Source organism: Anoplopoma fimbria, chromosome 23 (assembly GCF_027596085.1).
Source record: "Anoplopoma fimbria isolate UVic2021 breed Golden Eagle Sablefish chromosome 23, Afim_UVic_2022, whole genome shotgun sequence".
In the NCBI taxonomy this organism is placed as follows: Eukaryota; Metazoa; Chordata; class Actinopteri; order Perciformes; family Anoplopomatidae; genus Anoplopoma; species Anoplopoma fimbria.
The window spans coordinates 4,485,224-4,504,510 of record NC_072471.1 but is presented as its reverse complement, the minus strand read 5'-3'; the positions used below and the strand labels follow the sequence as shown (position 1 = coordinate 4,504,510).

Genomic DNA, 19,287 nt, shown 5'->3' with positions numbered 1-19,287 from the left:
GCTCACGAGGCACTTACACACACGGGCCGAACATGCTGGGATGCACGCTGGTGTCCTGTTTTATGATTGGGTTGCAGCACTGATCTCATGTTTAGTGCTTGGATCAGTGTTGAAATGCTGGAAACAGCGGGGACGGCATTAGTGCTTTTCTGTGGCACAGTAGGAACACTGGGGCCCCTCACTTCAACATGTGGCTCTGCACAATGGGAGCCATCAAGGGTTTGTCAGTCCCTCAGTAGAGCATCCGGTCTCTGGAGTTTGCTCCAAGGAGGTGGCTAGATATCTGAGAAATATGAAATCAGTGTCCTCTTCGTCATAAATATACAGAGTTTTTTTGCTTTTTCCACTTTTTTTCACATTAGACACTCAGATCCTGAAAGCATCATGTGTCAGCAGATCTCATTTGCATAAAAAACTGCATTTATTGACTCAATGTCAACACAGAAACTAGATCAAAGACGTCTAACATGAAAATCACTGACACAAAGTGTGAAAAAAGCAGCAAATCCTGCTTAGAAACACAAAGTTTAGAGTGAACAGGACTTCAGATTAGGCTTTTTTTTCTGCATTTGCTCCAAAAGAAACCATCACATTATTCCACTTTCACTTCAGTTCACATGTATTTAGCTTTTTTTTCTATTTAGCTTTTTTATTAGGTTTTCAAGTCAGAAGCACAGTGGTGACTATGTGGGGGAAACTGTTTTTTAATGATTAATTTCAGCGTTAATAGAATCAGACTTTGGATAGAAGGGCTGTTGAATTACGCGGTGCCAAATTACGCACAACAACCAGCAGCCACATCAAAAAACCTCCAGCTCGCCTTTAACTTCTCCTTCAGGAGCTTTCAGGGCATTGAATACTGTGTGTGTGTGTGTGTGTGTGTGTGTGTGTGTGTGTGTGTGTGTGTGTGTGTGTGTGTGTGTGTGTGTGTGTGTGTGTGTGTGAGAGCTGCTGCTGCTGCTGGTGGGGTTTTTCCTGTCTTGATCTGAACTACTAACCAAGTCTTAGAGAGATCAAAATTCAATCCCGTTCTGAGAAAAAAAAAAAAAGAAAAAGAGAAATGACGTTATTTGAATATGTGCCCAAAATCCTTAATGAATAACTTAGGACGAGTAGGAGGCAAATGCTGCCCCAGCTGTTTCCTGTTGAAAATGTCTGTGTAATGTAGATAAATGTGAGGGATTTTCTCTCTAAATCCGTCTCCTGTTCGCTAAATCTCACTTCTCCAAAACGAGCCTGCGCAATGGAACAAAGTCGGAATATTGAGATGTGACATTGCCCGCATCTCATCCTCTTTCTCCCCGTTTTTTAATGACTTCAAACAAGTTCCTTTTCGCCGGGCTTTGTCTTGCGGAGACCCGTGGGGATGTCTAGCGCTCTTTCCTTTCAGTGGCATTTATGTAATGTCTTCAAGGTAACTTACCTGCTTTTCATTTGACACTAATATACATTATCACCTTCACTTGCTCACTATTTTTTTTTTTTTTTTTTTGCACAGAGCATCCTCACTTTAAACTGGAATAACACTTGTTTCAGTCTGAATATTTAACTGGTTTTAAATGCATGGCAAATGTGGATTTATTCTGATTTTTATCCTTTTTTTTTTTTTTTTTTTTTTGGATGCAGTTAGATAGCAACTGTCCTGCATGTTTTGATGACTTTTTTTTTTTTTTTTTTTTTTCAACAGATAACAAGAGATTGTCCACCTTCTGTTTGAATTGACTTTTTTCTTTTATTCCTCTCTGCTGGGATGAATGGGTTCTCATTCTCTGCGCTCTTTTTCTCCAGAAAGTCTTAATGCAGCTCTGCAAACTTTCAAAGTCATTACTGCTGAGTCTGCATTATGAAGTGCTAAATATCTAACCTGAGTCTGCTAAATATCTAACCTGAGTCTGCATTATGAAGTGCTAAATATCTAACCTGAGTCTGCATTATGAAGTGCTAAATATCTAACCTGAGTCTGTAGGAGAGAGGAGATGCCTTAACATGAAGAGACTTCATGCTCGGTTCGGGGTTGTGATGCAGATGGATGGTGTCCTGTGTTTATTCTTTTTATTATGTATATTTGGCCCACTCAGCTTCCTCGGCTGGGTTTTGGCGGGGGAGCCGTTTTCCATCTCCCAGTTTGGATCGGAAAGATCCCTGGCTCTTTTTTTGCATCTCTTATTCTGCTTTTTTTTTTTTTTTTTTTTTTTTTTTTTTTTAAATTTGAAGCACTTTTGGTTTACTTCTGTGCGAAATAATGCGCTGACAGATGCTTTCTGGCAGGGTGGGGCAAATGCATTAAAAAGTGGTGATTAATGATATATATTTTTTTTCATTTGAATTGATCAATACTTATTGTTATTAACTGGGGAGGACATGCAGGGGATGGGACCTGATCAGGAGAAACGTGTGCTTTCAATTTGGTGGCTCTGCTCGGTTGCGCTCCGGAGCATCAGAGCTGCTCAGCCTCCTGTTTGACTCTTTGACTCTGGCACAGTGTGGAAATTTGGATTTAATACATTTTCCTCCACATCTCCAAACTCCTGTAAAGTTACCATCTGTGGCCAGGGCCAATTTTTGGTTCTTCTATTATCCCCCCCCTTCTATTTTTTGGAAGTTCTAGGGAAACAAGCCTTCAAGCTCATCGGGTTCAATGTTTATGTGGGGAAATGTTTAATGTTGCCACCACTGATGTGTCATGTGGCACTGAGCCACCAACTGTCACAGCAGATGTGCTCAGTGTCCAGCAGTGTGATATGCTTTAAATGTGTGTCTTCCTTTTGCATGGATGAAATAAACCAAAAATCTCTGGCTCTGTCTCTAACAGCAGTTTAAATGCTAAAGCTCTCCCTCTCTCCCTGTGCTGCAGAGTGCGATGTGCTGTATCTCCTGTAGCCACACCCTCTCACTACTGCTGTGCGTCCTCACCCTGACTCCGACGGCAACAGGGGCGGGTCCAGAGACCCTGTGCGGGGCGGAGCTGGTCGACACTCTGCAGTTTGTGTGTGGAGAGAGAGGCTTTTATTTCAGTAAGTGCACCTTTTTATTAATTCATAAAGGTTGGCTGTATCTGTCCCAGAGCTCTCCACCTCCAGCGAGCTCATAAATAAAAGAGCAGCCGGTTTGACATCTCCTCTTGACTCTCCCTCTGCATCAATGTTCCCTTTCTTCCTTCATTCATTCCCCTTACATCTTCTCTTGAAGTTCACATTCATCCCTGCACATTTGTTTTAATGCTCCACTCTCGTTGATGGATATGAGCCCAGATTTTGAACAAGTAAACCCAAATGAAATATGGAATACTGATAATTAACCATACTGTTGGTGGCAAATCGCACGTTTTGCCCATGAGCAAAGGTGGTTTTAAGTGGAATTTGGCTCACTATCTCTGAGAAGGGGGGGGGAGAAACTAAATGTTGCAGTGAAGTTTTTCCTTTTTTTTCCGCCAGAGAAGGGGAAAGCGACCCAAAGAAAACCCTCCACCAACAATCCAGGATTTAAATCTCAGATTTTTCCATTAAGGGTAAAACCCAGCCCAGAACAGCACAGGATATATGGAGCTACCGAGGTTAGGTGCATTGCTCCACCAGCTGCCAGTGTTTCTCAGGACATGTATTCTGATCCTTCTGACAGAGACGAGTAGTGTGACTGTACATTAGCATTGTAGCTGGCTCCAACACAGCAGAGCTGAGGTTTATAACTCCATTATTCACATTTCTTTGGCTGACATCCACCAATTAAGCCAATTTGCATGCAACGTCCCGGAGGAGCATCGCATCTCCCCAAAAGTCATTTGAAGATTTCTACTTTAATTGATTGTCCCGGTGACTCTTTTTGCCCGTTTTGACATAACAATCCATTATTTATGGTTTGGTTTCGGTCCCAAAGTTATGAAAGATTTTCCACATGTGGCGGACTTTGTCAGCTGCCAATTTCAAAAAGAAAAGAAGATATAAGATTTCTGTGGGAAATCAGCAGGATCTATAGTGTTCTCTTTTCCAGTAATTGATTGCTTTCGCCTCAACCTGAACCTGGAGTGGTTTGTAGATACACCTTCTTGAGAACTTGGTGACGGATGGAAGATTAGGGGCCAGAGGGGGACACGTCTTTGAATCCCAGCCTCAGTACAGCAGTGGAATAACGTAGTAGTGGCCCATGTAGCCTTTACAAATGCAAATCTAAAGCCATTGAAAGACAAAACTAGACCATCTTGGGATGGGATCACACCAGCCAAATCGATCCAGCGGCGTAAAGTGAAGGGGCTAATGACTCATTCCCCACCGCTTGCCCCCTCTCGCCCTCTCTCGAACCACGGGCCGCTCCGAACTTAACCTTCATTTTGATCGAAGCTACACACCTGCAAAGTTTCGTGATGGTGTCTGGTACGGTTGCTACACTATCTCGGTGACAGAAGAGTAACACCTGGCAAAGTACTCAAAACCTTAGGCTATTTCCTGCTACATTCGGTGTCTCGACAACAATCTCAGCGTTGCTAACGCGTCTGGTTAATAGATAAGTACATATCACTCGTAAGGTAATAACAAAGTATCCATGCTAGCAGCTCTGTGAGACTGTACTGTATTGTACACTGTGGTGCTATGAGCTAAATGCTAACGGGAGCATGCTAGCATGCAATGTCATTAGTTTTGCAGGTATTTGGTCATAAATCAAAGCGTTGGACAAAGTGAAAGACATTTCAAACAAAACCACATGGTGGCGCCAGAGAGAAAAAGTAATTCAAAGGATTCATCCTCTGGGGTACATAAATGTCTGTACAAAATCTCGTCCATGCAATAGTTTTAATCCACTGGATCTATCGCCATTTTAAAGCCCACTCTGCAGTTTATCCAGGGCTTTGATGCTTCATATCATTCGCTCCTCATTTGGTTAGAAGCCGAACGTTCCTGCATGTGTTTCTCTTGATTCTTGGCCATCTTTGTTTGACTGTCTTCTCAGTCCAATCCTTGAACCGCTTGTGCACTTCACTCCGTTACCACCTTTCCTGGCGTTTTTCAAACAGCTGTTTGCTGGTGTTTGAAGCAACAAATAGCCCCTGCAAAGATTTCGTGGGGGAATTTGAACTTGAACATCAGCCTTTAGCACCTGATCATGATACCAACAAAGCAGATGGCGATTTGATGGTGATGGAAGAGGTTGAACTGGAATGGGCGCACAGTGTAGCCTCCCAGAGCTCTGACTCTCGCACGCTATCGCCCAGACAAGAACGTTGATACTGGACAATTCAACAAAACCCTGTGTAACGATCAGTGACAGTTTTTTAACATCCAACGCCAATGTTTTAATAAATGACCTGTGCATGACAATGTATGATATGGTTAGGGTTAAGGGAAGACTGTGGCTGAAGTTAATAAAAACATTCGTTGTGGATCCACCACTCGAACCTCCATGCTACATGTGCCTTTATAAAGAGTGCACTACTTCCTGCATTGGCCCTGCAGATTGGCAGTAGATTATAGGTTAATTGTTGTCTAATATGTATCGCACTGGTTTCCTTGACAAAAAGCTGATAGGATTTTTCCATTGGCTTTTGGCTTGTTGCAGAAAATGAGCTTTGTGGCAAACACGTGTTTATGATTCTTACACGTTTTGTTCAGCAAGAAAATCTTCAGAAATGAACACCACTTTATCGAAGCGTAAATACAATTGGCAGAAGTACAAAGCTAACGTTAGGCTGTAAACAAACTACCCCACATGAACACAAAGAGGCAGTAAAGGGGGAGTAGTCGGCGTGATGATGTTTAGTCGTCTAATTTAACCACATGTTAGCAACCAACTTTTTTAAGACACGTAAAATCTTCAGAGAGGTATGGACTGATGTATGTTCATGTCGTAGAACAAAATGTTAAAATCTCTTAATCTTGTGTTAACCACAGAACTTATTTAAGGCATTAAAACAAAAGCCCATCCACAAATACCCTAGACTTCCAGACGAGGGAACCGGAATTGCTAATATGCGAACTCATTTCCAGTTTAAGGGCTCATACCTGCCGCAATCAATAAGAATTAGGTTCATATTGGATGATATGTGGCACACGTTTCATGTCCAATGTCGACTATTAGTACCAATCCAATCCAATCCAATGAAGACAGTGTTTCCTGTAAGTAACTAGTATGTAACTTTACTTTCCCCTGACCTTAGTCAAGTGTTTCCTAACTATAACTATGTCCTACGTTATTGTTGTTTTCACGCACAGACGTTTAACGGTTAGCATGAACTAATCAAAAATGCCATTGAGCGTTATCCAACGTTTTTTTGCAGAATCATCCAATATGGACGTTCTGTCTGGAAGTCGTGTCCCCATGCACCTTGCTGCTGCTCCCCAGCAGCCCCACTGCCACATTCCTCCACCCCCTTCATGCAGCTTTTCCAGAACCAGTCAACATCATTCTCTGCAACGGGCCCTTTGTACGGAGTTTGCCAGAGTGTTTGTTGGAGAGCCACCAAGCTGCTGCAAAGCTGCGAGTCTTGTTCGTCCAGATGCTGCTGGCAGCACCCACATGCTGTGAAGTGGTCGTGACAGCCCGCTCGATTGCCAGTTTTCTGCCAGTTAAGACTTTTTGGTCTCTGGATTCCCTCCGCTGCAGCACTTCGCTTGCATTAATGACCATGTTCTCTTCATTTAGTCTGAGAGACGGCAGAAGATCGTGGACTACGTGATCACGGACAGCTTTCGACTAAATTATGCATCGCGTTTAGCTTCTTTGTGATGCAAGGATCAAATCGTTAACGCCAACAAGACATTCTCTTCTAAGCTGGTGATTGCATTTACTTTATGATTCGTATCTCAGTTTGAAGGTTTTAAAAAGTTCCCAGGCAGTGTCTCTAGCTCTAGCTTAGAGCCAATGAAATGTTCAAGATTTTGACAAGGTCTGAGGGTGTCCAGAGATTGGACGATGTGAGAATGTGACAAAGTGTTGGCTGCTCATAGCTCAGTTTTACTACAGCTTTGTAAATGTTCCTCACAGGCCATAGTAGTGCAGCACTACTGTCCATATTCATCTCATGAGAAAGAGCTGAATGGATGCCAATGTAACTTATGAATCCTCATGCAGGACAGACTTCTTAAACAGGAACAGACCTTTTTGTGGTACGGGGAATGTGTTTGTCTTTCCCGCATTACCTTACACTGTGCAGTCACTGAACTGCACAGCGTCCATCTATCAATGCCACATTTTCCTGTGTTGAAAAAGAGGTGTATTTCACGAACACTCCATCGCTTTTTTTTCTGAAAAGACGATGAGGTTTGAGCAGCGGGGTGCAGCGCCTTGGAAAATATGCTGCTCCCTGTCTTCCTCTGTTTCCCTTCGCTCTCTCAGATTCTCTCCGTCATTCCTTTTCCGTCTCCTCTCCCTCGGTCGCCACATGCACCAGTGGCTGTTAGCGTAAAAAAAAAAAAAAAAAAAAAAAGAATCTGGAGGATCCATCTGGGTTCTGTCGTTCATGCGACCCGGCGGCGTAACAGCTTGGCCAAAGGAGGCGTGCTCCTTTCCCTGAACTCTTCCACTCCAGTCTGGCCGTGTTGAACTTGGCAGCACTCTGATTGATAATGTGTCCAGAGAAAAGTGTTGCAACGGCAGTGGGCTTTCTGTGCTGACGGTGCTTTTGCCAATCCACCTTACGCATGTCACCAGTAAAGTAGCACACTTGCATTTTAAGACTGCAGGTTTCCAACCCTGACAGAAATGCTAAATACTAGTTGGTGGAAATTCTTTTTTTTTTAGGCAGTGAAACAAACTGCAGTCTATGTAACAGAAAAAAAACACCACTGTAGTCAGTTTTTCCAATTATTAGCCTGACCTAGAAATCCTCAGTTGTCTTTGTAATGCTTTAGCAGGCAGGACCGTGGGGTGATTTCACTGCAATGTTCATTCCATGAATCAGATCTGTTATGGGAGTTTTTTGGCTAAAGTGTGAGTGCTAAGTGGCTCCCAGTCCTAAGTCACTTCATATTTTATCAGTTCTTGCTAAAAATATTCCCATTTATTCTAGAGTGAGCATATATATAATCTTACCGTTGATTTCTGTGAAATTAATGAAGCGCAAACTCTCCTGAATTACGACAGAATGGAACAATCCATCATTTTTGGCCAAGGAGCTAATTGTTGGTGCACAAAGTTTTTTTAGATGTTTTGGCTTGTGCTGATGGCATGAGAGTTAAAGGTGGAAAGCAGAGGGAAAAATTGCTTTTAGCACCCATTGAAGAGACCTCCTTGTCAGTGTTTGTCCCTGTTGAGTTTATTCAAAGCCACTGGAGCTGGAGAGAGGTAGAATGTGCAAACAGCACATCACAAGCGTGCACGCACACATGCACACACTCAAACACACACATTGCAAGGCCTTGCCCTTCAGCAGCAGGGGATTATGGGGATTACAGGATGATCAGGACACCCCCCCTTCCTAGTTTTACACTGGACCTGAACACACAGCGGAAGGCACTGAGATCTGAAGAAAGACCTCCCGTGTCCTCTCCATCACTGAGAAAAGGTGTCGTTTTCCCATTAAGACCTGAACTAAAAAACTCTCCGACCCTTTAGTGAATAACTGCTCGGTTGAACAAAGAGGCATCTCATGAAAAGGACAGGCAGGCGTCCTCCAGATTTAGATCTGTACATTAGCTGAAGCTGAGACACGAGGGATTTGAGGACACTAACCAGTACTTTACCTTTGAAACTCTTCATCAGTTTAATCCATGTAGGACCCCTACAAAGAAAGAAAGGTGTTGTATCTAGTTGCATTTGTGCAGAGATCATCAAGGTTAATAGTTGATATCTAGGACCTTTCTGGCGGTCTTTCTTCTTCATCATAGGTAGTCTCATAAACTTTCTTTTCATTTCTTAATCCAGTTGAAAAGGAACCAAAGAATCCTGCACACTATAAATCACTTGTATTCGCTCTATTACCAACAATTCAGCAAAAACAGATACGATGACAGCAGGCAACACTGTCTAACCACAGTCTAACATGTCTCATGATAGATATCTATTGGCCACTAAAGAATCCCGGCAAACTGGGATCTTTGGCACTTGATTAACCTCAGATATTTTACCTTTATCAGGTACACATGCAGCATTTTTTTGGTTCCTTTACAGTCTGGAGCTTTTAATCCTTCACAGCTGTCAATAAAACTCAAAACTATGTGTTTCGAACACCAAGAAAAATAGATATAAACTATTACTAACTATCGATTCTGTCAATCATTTAGCTGAAGAACTCCACGCCATGTAAACCCTTTCCAATCTCTCGTCTCAAAACCTGCCTCAAAAAACAGCAAAGATATCTTTTCTTTTTCACAGAATTGAGTCATTTCTAATAATTTTGATCTATATCGATAGTGTCTTTGGATAAGATTCCAGTGGCGCAGTAAAGTGAGGAACACCGCGCTCCTGCCATAAACTCTTTGTGGTACCAGTGATAAAGAGGTAGTTTCCAGGACTTTAGCAGCTCTCACAGTCCCTGCCCAGCTGTAAACTGCTTGACACTTTGCAGGAAGAGCGGTGCGCAGGCTCCAAGAATCCACTGCTTTTTATTGACCATGACCAAGCTGTAAAACTCAGATGCTTTCTGTACCACTCTGGAATGGAGGAATCCAGCCATCAGTGCTGTTCCTTGGAGGAATGAACGCTATGTGTGCTGAGGCTGTCAAACACCATCCCAGAGATGCTAGATGGAGCAGCGCGGTGGCATCAGATGAAACACTTAGTCAACACTAAATTTGACAGGTTGAAGACAGTTGGTGCTACTGCATAGTTTTCTGTTAAGAAGGGTGCTGGCCACTCCAAAGGAATATTCTTTAGAGTATCAAGCACTTGAAAGACGGTTCTGAAGAGTTCATAGCCTGCTCTGATGGATTTACTGCAGTTGCAACTCAGAGTTACGCAAAACATAAACAGAAAATATGCCAGAACATATCAATATACCCATAAAAACTCTTAAACTTCCTTCAGCTGTTCAGGCAGGACCCTCATTCATTTCACTGAGAGCGGCAGGAACAAAATTCAAGGTCATCCAGCAAATTAGTTTTTTACGTAGTTCAACTTTTGCCATAATACAATATGACATCATCTGTCAATTGGCTGCATTGGTAAGTGAAATAAAATGCATGTGCACATCCTTCATAGATACATTTATAACGTGCATTGTTTGATTCTTCCTTGCAATCCTCAAACAGAGGAAAGAATGATTGATTATCCAAAACTGTAAAATCTGTTCTCATGGCAAAAGCACCATACAGCTTTATTGGGTTTGATAAGCTTTCAAACTCATTGATGTTTAACTCCAACTTGCATTTATGGGGTGCATTCCATCGTTTCACCAGTATCCAAAGCAACGCACCCCTACAACACAGGCCCCTGAGTTCTTAGCATTGCACTTCTACATAATTGTTGGACTCTTGATTCATCTTTATGTCACTTAAATATGCTACGTCTGGTGGTGCTTAGTGACTTTGAAGTTCAGTAAAAGAAGTAATGAATTAAGTGTTTGAAACATATTAAACACACAGATAAAGAATAGAGAAATGGATTATGCTTCCGAAGAGCTTGGACAGGTTTCTATGAACGTTTTTGACGTCCTCTGCAAAGAAGAGCCCTCTCTCACCAATTTGCGCACGAATGACAAGACAATTTGTCTTTTTACATGCTATGAGAACAGCGTTCTTGCTATCGCATGTCATTTTATCGGCATGTAGTCTCAACTGACTGCAATGTAAATGCATCTTTGGGAAAATGATACACTTTGATCAAGTGACGTAGTATGAAATGTGAGAGAGAACCCTTTTGGCAAGCTGGAGGGGAGGTATATGGGTCAAACAAACACAGGACTTGCGACCAGGAGACGTGTTTGTAACGTGTTTTCCTGTTATGACGTTATCATGAGTATTTAAATTAGTTTACATACCTATTTTAAGCCTGACCATAATGTTTTACCTAATTGAAATAAAGGGGTTTTCTTGCCTTAACCGTTTCACGGTAAAGACGTGACACTAAATGACTTTAGCGTCACATGTTTCACGATGTTAAACCTGTGGCATTAAATAACATTCGAAAACCCTAACATGCATAATAATGAAACGCAGAAATTTTGTGCTAATTGTTTGCATTCCAATGAGATCGGGTTGGCAAATAAGCAAACTATGAACCTTTTCAAACCACATCTTAATTCTGTAAATGGTATTTTATTCTAATTTTCATTGGCATATTCCTTTATGTTAACTTTCTCTATGTGGACCACTACCGTAAATAACAAACAAACAAAAATGAACTAGACATAACTGCACTCTGCACAGTCATGGCGGCTGAAAACGCTGACACATGCTTTATAATCCGACCTGAAACCCTCCTGCATCGACGTGCGTGATCCCTGCCTCCTGCATCCAGAGGGCTGCGAGGCGGGAAGCACTGGCAGAAAAGGCTGTTTACCCTTATTTGTTTAACAACAGTCACAGAAAACAACTCTTTATGAGGGATTACAGCGGCTATCCATGGAATTGAAGCATTTAAAATCTTCCAAAGCTTTTAGACCTGATTATCATATGCGTGTTTTTCCCAAACCTGCCTGAGCTGATTATCCTACTTGTTACAACCGGTGCCAGCTGATTTTTCGCTCCCTTCCAGCTGTTTGTGCAGCAGGGTTGCAAGCTATTTTCAGGATAATAGCGGATGTTAATTTGTAAGGCTTTATTGGGAGGGATTGAAAAAAAAGAGGCCAGGCAACGAGGCACGGCCCCCCTTTTGGCTTTCAGCAGCCATTATATAATCTCCAGCCAGGGCCGAACGTCATATTTCTCTCTTTTTTTGCATTACTTGATATCAGGTGGTAGTGTAGCAGCCAAAGCTAGTCCCACTGATGATACTCACAGCAGGGAAGGAAAAGCTTGTTTGTTCCGATGACTGAAAAGAAAGAATAAGTAGGTGGAATACCTGGCCTTAAAAAGTGTAGCTGAAATTAATAAAAATGCAAATGCCAAAAGATTTTTGTCATCTGCATATTTCATTTAACTCATCCCTTTTGGAAGTTTGAGATCTGGTTGAATCTGGTTCTGCTGTTGCCTAAATAATGCAGGTGCACGGTGTATTTTTAGCATCATTCTTACCTGATGTGCAACATGAAAGCCTCCCCTTTTCCTCCCTTATCATTCATACCTCCACTATCTTCCACTCTGAGGAGAAAGATGCTGTTTCTAAATGGGAGCTGCTCTCTGTCCAGAACAGCATTGTCAGGACAAGGCAGACAGAGAGCAGAAGTTAATGCACTTTGTCAGCACTGGCAGGCTTCTGAGCCAAGAGCTATTAACTCAGAGAGGGAAAGGCATTTCCTCCTTGTAAATGCCATATTAAATTATTATTATTTTATTTGGTAACAGGGAAAAGCCCATCAACGCTATATTGCTCAAGGTAAGAAGGGAATTGTTAATGGATAAGCCGCGTTTTTCTGAAGGCCACCAAAAGAGGGTAGGTTTTTGGGGGGGTATAGGGAGTTGAAAAAGGAAGTGAGTGTTGGCGTCATGGCAACTTGATGTGGTCACTGAGTCAACAAGCTGAGTATCACACCTTTAACTCATGTTTTGCCTATTTTCTCAGTGATAATATAGCATTTCCACCTCACCTCTACTGGCATCGTAATGACGGTAGTTTCTTGGGTGCAATCGTGCCACTGTCTGAAGCATCTCAAGGCTTCTGCCAAATGAAAATGTGAATGAACAGCGGGGCAGAGCCAACAGGGGTGCGACCCTCAAAGCCCACCTGGCTGTTTCTGCAGGTTGATCGAGTGCCTGTGGTTTGGCCTCGCTGGACAGGCCTCCGCGTAAAAGATACCTGGGCCAAAATGGCTGAGTGTGACATTCTCAACGTTTGGGTGACTGAGAACGTCTTTTTTTTCAGAGAAAAAGCTGCCAAAAAGGTCCACAGTGTGCAATGTGATACACTGTAAAATTTAAGGGAAGAAATCCACGTCATTAAGGCTGTTTGTATATCTTTGGAATCAGACCCCATGACCAGGCCATTATCACTGCTAACAGATATAAAGCAAATATATCAAACAAATATTCTATGAGTCTTTCCAAATGTAAGTCTATGGGAAATAAGTATTTTTTTGGCCCAATGGCATGATATGACTGACACGGAAGTTGTAATTTCCTTCCGTTTGGCAACTATGGGAATTTTGCTTCAAAGACCTGGTCGATTCCTGGGGGGCTTTTAATGACAAACTATGTTGTTGCCAAAACTAACCCCTCCTCTTGTTGTTCCTCTCAAACAGGTAAACCAACAGGCTATGGCCCCAACGCACGGCGGTCACATGGCATCGTGGACGAGTGCTGCTTCCAAATCTGTGAGCTGTGGCGCCTGGAGATGTACTGTGCGCCTGCCAAGACTAGCAAGGCTGCTCGCTCTGTGCGTGCACAGCGCCACACAGACATGCCGAGAGCACCCAAGGTTAGTACCGCAGGGCACAAGGTGGACAGGAGCACAGAGCGTAGGACAACACAGCAGCAAGACAAGACAAAAAACAAGAAGGTGAGCACAGCACCAAACAGATACACTCTTAACAGGAAATATGTAAGAAGAACTAGAAGGATTGACATTTTGGTAGCTTTTGTCAGAGCTTGCAAACATACTATCCTGAGAAATTGTTGACATTTGTTTTTTTGCCAAGCGTTAGATGTTAGCTTAGCATGAAGACAGAGGAATTAGTTGGGGACCTCCCATTTTTTTAGACTGTCCATTGTTCCAAAACCCCAATAGTCCAAAAAGTATCCCATTTGACCGAAAGCCCATTAATCTGTCATCCATTTATCCCGGAAACAAACGCTGCAACAAACAGAAGCACATGGCTAACTATTATACAGAATTATGTCATTGAGTCTTTCCGATTTGTTCCCTAATGGCGAAGGGACACCCACCACTGTGCTTCTTATTACTCTGTGCCTTTGTTGGTTTGGGTCGTTAGGTTTAGGCTTGAGGAGTGAGATTAGTTAGGTTTATGGTAAACATATTAGGGTAAGCCAACCAGAGTAGGGCGGGTCATGCCTTCACAATGGTAGGAGAAAAATATATTGCAACCAGGCGGCAACCTCCGGTTCTGCCGACTAAAGCCAATCCAAAGTGTCTTAAAACTTGCATTCCCTCTACGGACCAGCAGGGGGCGGCTCCTCTGGTTGTAAAATAAGTCAAATTGTATGGAGGTCTATGAGAAAATGACCCACTTCTCAGTGGATTAATTACCTCAGTCAGTCAGACGTCACTCCTCCGCATTCCAGTTATGGTTACTTTTGTTCATTGGTTGCGAAAAAGACAACATGGGGACATTTGTAATCCAAGATGGCGACAGCAAAATCACAGAACCCGAGGCTTCAAAACGGCAGCCCACAAACCAATGGGTGATGTCACATTGACTACGTCCACTTCTTTCTTGATGTCACAATTATTAGCCATGTGCTTTTGAAAGTTTATATTTTCAGTGCAATAGGTGTTTGTTTTGGGCTTTCTGTCCAAAGGGACATTTTTGAACTGTTGGGGTTTTGGACCTTTATGCTAAGAAGGCTTTATGGGGTCAGTGGGTTAACATTTGCAAGATGTATATCACTGTGTAGCAAGTCAAATGCATCCATCCAACTTAAGTGGCTTAATTTTTCTCCCCACAGAGACCATTACCTGGACATAGTCATTCATCCTTCAAGGTATGCATTCAAGTGGATACTTCTTTATCTCATTTTAATGTAATTTTTCATTCATTTAGTCATTTAAACCTCTATAAACCATACAATCTCCACTATGACATTCTCACGAGTTTCCAAAGAAGAGCAACCTTTATTTTGGAATGAGAGAGACTCATTTAAACAAACTTTGTTCTGAAATCTTAATCTTTTGGCCAAACGAAAGAAAGCGTGAGTTCTAAATGCAGACTCTGTTTCTTCCTCGAGTTGCCAACCTGCAGGAGAGTGTGATCCTTTTAAGATTCGACCGTGTGCTTTTTACCCTTCTCTCAAAAAAGAAAACCATTAGCAAGAGAAGGAACTAAGTGGTTTTTGTGGTAGACCCAGTGGCACTCCCGCTCCCCAGGCAGAATCTCCACTCTGCTACTGTACATTATGTGCTGAAATTCTGGCGTCTCACCATAACAGACTGACAGATGCAAGGTCCGGAGATGAAGCAGGCATATCTGGTTCAGTGTATCTCCGTGTGCATTGGCCCCCCCACCACTCAACTCCTTAAACTGCTATATCTGTATTAATCCTCATCTCGTTTTTCTCTTTAAGTCAAACTGAAATATGAACTTTTGTGTTTCCTTTTTTCTCCAAAGAAGATATTTATGGAAATACCAGTATTTGAGGAAACAGCATCTAAGGCTTTGAGCATTGTTAGCGCTGCAGCTAACTTGCGTTGCATGTCACTAGCGTAGCTTAATGTTTACGAGAAGTTTTGATCCCCCCTTTCGCAACAAGCCCACATAGTGTTGGCTATGTAATGTTAGCGATTTAAGATTTACAATATTTAGGAGCACCCAACATGCTTTTAAACTCAGAAAATGGGAGCTAGCAAGCTAGGCTAACTAGCTTACACTAACTTTAGCAATGATTCCCACTTGACGTTACTTTTCAGTCATGTTATTTTAACATCTAACTACCCTGTTCTTGTCCCCTTTTTTCAATAAACACAGTTTTGTTTACGTACCATTATTTTACATTACATTAATCTTACATACGCTGAAGCGACATAAGTGCAATGACTACCATTAGCAATTTAAAATATGTTTCCTTGTAAAATTCAACATTTGGTAATCAGTTAGCTAACGTTAGCCGTTCAAATTCTGTTACATAGAAGCTTAATATTACTCTTGAGAAAATGTTTTTTTTTTTTAAAGGATTTCTTTTCAAGACCATGTTGAAATAAAAAAAAAAAAACATTGGTACCAAAAATGCGCTGTCTGCTGAAAAATATATGAAACTCAAATTAGGCAAACAGGAATTGTAATTTCAGAAGCAATTACCAAAGTGACCAAGATTTACCCCAAATCTTTACCAAAGCTTACTCACTTTATCCTGTAGCCCATCTGTGTCTCCGCTACATGGCTAAAATGTGCTTTTCTTTCATTGCAGGACGTGCATCCGAAAAACTCAAGTCGAGGCAACACGGGGGGCAGAAATTACCGAATGTAGAGAAGGAGCGAATGGACAAATGCCCAGCGACTTGGGAAGAGAGAAGGGAGAGACCTTACCTGGTACCCCTGTGGAATGGTTCACTGTAAAACAAAACAAAGAGGATGCTAACAAAGGTTCGAAAAGCTCTTCAAAATGATTGAAACCTAAGAGCTAAGTTGTGTTTTAAGGGGTTTGATGAGGGATCTTGTGATTATTTTATACACTGCACCATTCCATATCGGGAGGAATTCTTTGTTAATGCAATGTAACAGACTAGTTTAGCTGCTGAGACACGAAACAAGAGCTTATTATACCTCCATGTGTGAGCTGCAGCATCCCCTGGCTCCAGGAAAGGGCGGGAAGCGCATCCGGGCTTCAGCCAATCAGAGAGCGGCAGGCTGTGTTTGAGAATGAGTGGTCCATCCTGTCCCCTGAACTTTGCGGGGGGTAAATCTTTTTACTCTGAGAGAGTGGATTCATTCACTCCTTTGGTAAGACAGGATACTTTGTCAGCGGTCCCATATACAACAGTTACTACTACCCAAGTTAAAATCTTATCATCTGATATTTAGTTTGTTTTATGCAACATGCATTACCCAGGATATTTGTAATAAGTGTAAAAAAGGTTTTCTTTAAAGGACAAAGACCAGGTTGTTCATTATCAGACTTTAAACATTGTTTTAGTTATTTTACCTTGAGCTTAAGTCAAATCCCTACGTTTCATTGACTCCCCAAGTCAAACCCCTGTTAAACCTCAGGAAGTGTTGAGAACCTAGGGATTGAAACTACGATCCAAACACTTCTACAACAGATCAAGCACCATTAGATGGGATTGTAAGGAAGGTGGGAAGTATACAGTTCATGGTGCTTGTTTGGTTGTCAGGAATGGGTCATTCAGTAGATTCAAAGTACATTTGGCATAAGCCAGTGGAATAAATCAAACAGCAACAATCAGGCACAATGCTGTGGCCAAATCTGATTTTTGTCAACAAGCCAGTCACCAGTGATCAACCTTTGATTCTGAGTAGAGGCCTTCGTTCAAGGTTAAGCGCAAGTCATGAAAGTTTAGTCACTGCAAGTCAACAAGCGCTCTAAAAAGAGTCAAATATTCTTCCTGTTCTCTTAAAGAATTGACAATATGTTTCCAAAGTTTGAAACAAAGGAGAGGCTGTTACAATTGCCACATATTGCCATTTGATTGATCGATTCCGTCCTGTTATATTCTGTTAGTTTAGGCAGGCTGATGACTTTGCTACGTCAGTTGGTCGCTTGGATTGCATTACGTGGCATCATGGAGACAGTACAACTAAACTCCACCGCATCTGTTGCAAAGTCCAACGACGAAACGTGCAGATTAGAAAAGATTTGTTAAATATTGCAAGCCTAAATGACAAGTCTTCCTGGAGATATGAGACACGGCACACATATAACAGAACACAAACACACATACAAAGCACCCACAGTGTAAATGACAGTTGTGTAACCGTGAGCAAAGGTCAAGCGCACACAAACACGATTCATGAAAAGACAGTTCTGAGAAGTCCTTGCATGAGGACTGACAGTCACGGCTGTTTGTTCAAGCCTCCATGCGGATTTACGGTCATTTTATCGCACAAACCACCCCAAGACATCTCATCTCTGCCTCCTCTGCCTGTGTATAATCAAACAGTACTCCCATTTATGTTAACCTATGCATTACTATCATTCATTGTACATGATGGTTCATATAACAAAACTGTATTAAGAATCCTATCCACTGTATAATGGTGCTATTTTGTAGTTTGTTACTTGCAAGAGATGGCTAAAACAGACAGATGGCAGGGCTTACATTGGAGGTCTTCCCTTTTGCACAGCCTTGTGGCCACCATTTTAATAGTGTTTTTATTTGTAAGCTGTTTCAATAAGGTAGTAGTGTAAGCGAGTAAATGTATCTGTGTGAAATCTGTGAATGCATGGAGATTAAAGAAAAAAAAGAAGATAATACCATGTTGTGGTCCCAAGAAGGCAAAAAAAAAAATTTTCTACTGTTTTTGAATTATTTTTCTCAATATAGATCCCTTCTGCCAAATAACTTGACAAAAGTACTGTGAACTGTGATTCTTCCAATTGTATTGAGATTGTTAAAAGTCATGGTTTGCGTCTGTCCTGAGATGCGTGTGTACATTCAGCTAGCAGGAAGCCAAGGTATTGATTATTAAAAACACTTAATGCGAGACTACGTAACTTTTGCGGAACAGCGGCTACTGTGGCTACAAGGGGTAATTACAGGAAAATAGATTATTGAGTTTGCCTTCATTTCCCAAGAATCTCCCAAGTCAGACACCATAATAATCGTGTTTCCATTCAATTGTATAGGAAACTTCGAAAATAAGCAAATAATGCACGTTTCAATCAACTGGTGTGGAGCGAATAAAGTTGACAACAGCATCGAATTTGGCGCTATAAACTATGCATTGTGGTAACCTGCAAGTAAAAACAGTAGAAGAAGAAGTTTCGAATCTTTTTGCCGAAAAACAACACCTTTTTTGCGCCCTTAAGGAAGTTTTATTGAATTTTGCCGTCTCCATACCACTTTTCTGATGTGATACTTCAAAGATTTGCATAAAACTATGTGGATGGAAACATGGCAAGTGACACGTTAAAATGTTAAGTGTAACAGGAGAACAACTCGACTCAACTCACATGTGGGTACCACAAAAAAAAAGAACCTGTAATACACAAAAAGACTATAGAACATTTATTACGGTATCATTGTGTTTGAAGCCTGGACCAATCACAACAGTCCATAGATGTGGCATCAAAATGGACTAGGTTAGATATTTTATAAAGAATAGGATACGAATAGTCAAATAAAAAAAAAATTCAATGTGTGAATTGTAAAACAAAAAATACGTAACCTGTAATCAAAGGATGTAGTTTTTTGTGCGTTTTTATTCAGGCTTTCGCCCAGCGGTCTATGTTGGCTATAGTTTCCAGCTGTGTAGAATTCTTGTAGTAATGGTAGGGGTGTCACAATTTCGATTCTAAGTCATCAATCGATCGGAATGAGCTTTTGAATCGACCTTTACCTCTAGTAAAAGAATTACGGCCGCTATTGATGGTAGCTTGGCTATTTGACGAAATGGTGCTAAAAACGCACCAGGTA

General features: G+C 41.6%; 1 protein-coding gene across 1 annotated transcript; it reads left to right on the top strand.

Annotated features, from left to right (window-relative positions):
• Positions 1-1,099: 1,099 nt before the first annotated feature.
• Positions 1,100-18,223, top strand: igf1 (insulin-like growth factor 1). Its single transcript, XM_054624221.1, has 5 exons — positions 1,100-1,414; positions 2,855-3,014; positions 13,262-13,518; positions 14,646-14,681; positions 16,101-18,223. The coding sequence occupies exons 1-5, from the start codon at positions 1,367-1,369 to the stop codon at positions 16,158-16,160; spliced, it is 561 nt and encodes a 186-aa protein (XP_054480196.1). The 5' UTR covers positions 1,100-1,366; the 3' UTR covers positions 16,161-18,223.
• The last annotated feature ends 1,064 nt before the right edge of the window (positions 18,224-19,287 follow it).